Source organism: Primulina tabacum, chromosome 10 (genome assembly GCF_025594145.1).
Source record: "Primulina tabacum isolate GXHZ01 chromosome 10, ASM2559414v2, whole genome shotgun sequence".
In the NCBI taxonomy this organism is placed as follows: domain Eukaryota; kingdom Viridiplantae; phylum Streptophyta; class Magnoliopsida; order Lamiales; family Gesneriaceae; genus Primulina; species Primulina tabacum.
The window spans coordinates 22,066,968-22,068,986 of NC_134559.1; the positions used below are offsets into that span (position 1 = coordinate 22,066,968).

At 37.8% G+C, this 2,019-nt stretch overlaps 1 protein-coding gene across 1 annotated transcript; it reads left to right on the top strand.

The window, feature by feature from the left end:
* Nucleotides 1-815: 815 nt before the first annotated feature.
* On the top strand, nucleotides 816-1,637 carry LOC142504976 (uncharacterized). Its single transcript, XM_075617808.1, has one exon. The coding sequence runs from the start codon at nucleotides 816-818 to the stop codon at nucleotides 1,635-1,637; it is 822 nt and encodes a 273-aa protein (XP_075473923.1).
* The last annotated feature ends 382 nt before the right edge of the window (nucleotides 1,638-2,019 follow it).

Sequence of the window (2,019 nt, forward strand, 5' to 3'; positions counted from 1 at the left end):
GGTGATAGAGTGTTGCTGTGAATGTTGAGAACATCAGCGGACAACATCTGGGAAGAAGTTGGCCGAATATTGCTTCTCGTGGATCTACTTTTTAGCAACACGTTTTTTGCTTTCTTGTTTTAGTTTTATTCTGGTTATTTGGTTTTAGAAAGCATTTTTTTCTCAAATTATTGAGGAAATTGATTTTTGTCATAATCAATAGTGTTAGGTTTTTGTAAACGATTGATTTTTCTAGTGATTAATTTTTGCCATAGACATAGCACAAGTATTTATACTTGTGCAAATTTAATCTTGTACATCTGTTTAAGTTAAGTGAATTTGTGTTACAAAATATAATTTTCCGCTGCATGTTGTCCGAGATGTTGTAACATCTGGCACAACACTTAATGATTAAACACAAATTCACTATTTTATATCCTATTCTGATATGTTTATTATTTGTGGTATCTGTCGAACAATACAAGTTCTTACAAGTGGTATCAGAGACAACTCTTGATATACTAAGTGCTGATTATGGTTCTTGTTTTGTTTGACAGTGAATTAATCAAATGGATACTTCTTTTGCAAGCGCAGCACTTCGACCACCAGTCCTAGATTGTACCAATTACAGCCTATGGAATGTCAAAATAAGATACTACATAAAATCTATAGATGAATAGTCATGGCAGCGCGTCATCAATGGATGGACTCCACTAGTCACGTTAGATCAAGAGGGTGACAACTTGCCAAAGCCTGAAACTTACTGGACTGCTGATGAAGTGCAAAATTCCAACTACAACTCAAAGGCCTTGAATGCAATATTTACATCGGTTGACATGAACATGTTCAGTTTAATCACAAACTGTACTTCTGCTAAAAGTGAATGGGATACTCTCCAAAGACACTGTGAAGGTTCTGAGAGTGTGCGACGAACCAGATTAAGGATGCTCACTTCAAAATTCGAGATGATGAGAATGGAGAAATCTGAGAGCATACTCGATTACGATCGTCTCCTACGGGAAATTGCTAATGAGGCATTCAGTATTGGAGACTTTATCTCTAATGAGCGTCTAGTTAGCAAGGTCCTTCGTTCTCTGCCCGAAAGATTCAACATAAAAATTTGCGCAATAGATGAGGCTAAGGACACTTCTCAGATGGCATTGGAAGATCTTATCAGTTCACTATGCACTTTTGAGATGAACCTGGACATGCGGAAGAAGGACAAAGGGAAGACAATTGCACTCCAAGCTTCAAATGACTCCTACAATGAACTCCTTCAAATATCTCAAGAAGTCAATGATTCTGATCTCTGTGAGGATTCTATCTCCATTATCAAAAAGAAATTCGGCGAATACTTGAAAAAAATCAGAGATAAAAAGAAGGATGCACAACCATTTAAATCTCCAAGTTTTCCTGCACCTGAAAGGTCACAAAAGTACCCTGCCAAGCAACAATTTCAATCAAGGAATGAAGGCAAGGGACAATACAATTCAAAAAGGTTTGATTCGGTGCAGTGTAGAGAGTGCAAGGGCTTTGGACACTATGCCAATGAATGTGCTAACAGATTGCGGAAAAACAAAGGCTACAATGTGTCTCTAAGCGATGAAGAATCCGATGCTGAGGAGAAAACCACTGATGAAGAAAACAAACCTCTTTGACTGCACTACTGACTAAAAGTTTCAGACTACAGATGAATCCTTTAGGTGTTGCCCTAGGTGTTGCCACACCTGGCTGCAACATCTGCAAAAATTCAGTATGCTTGAAATTCACAACTTCTGGAAATATGAGTGGAGATGATGAATCAGAAGATGATGAAGAAGGAATCACACTTGAGAGTGTGCAAAAGCTTTATGAAGAGTTGTTTGAAGATTGGACCAAAAGAAACAAGTTCCACTCAAGTCTCATGAAGGAGAACATTGATCTAAAAGCCGTAGTTGCCAAACTTGAGGTAATTTTGAGTAAAAAGGATTTGGAACTTGGTAAGACCAAGGAAGAACTTCAAAACACAACTGAAACCTTGTCCAAGTTCAACTCAAGCAC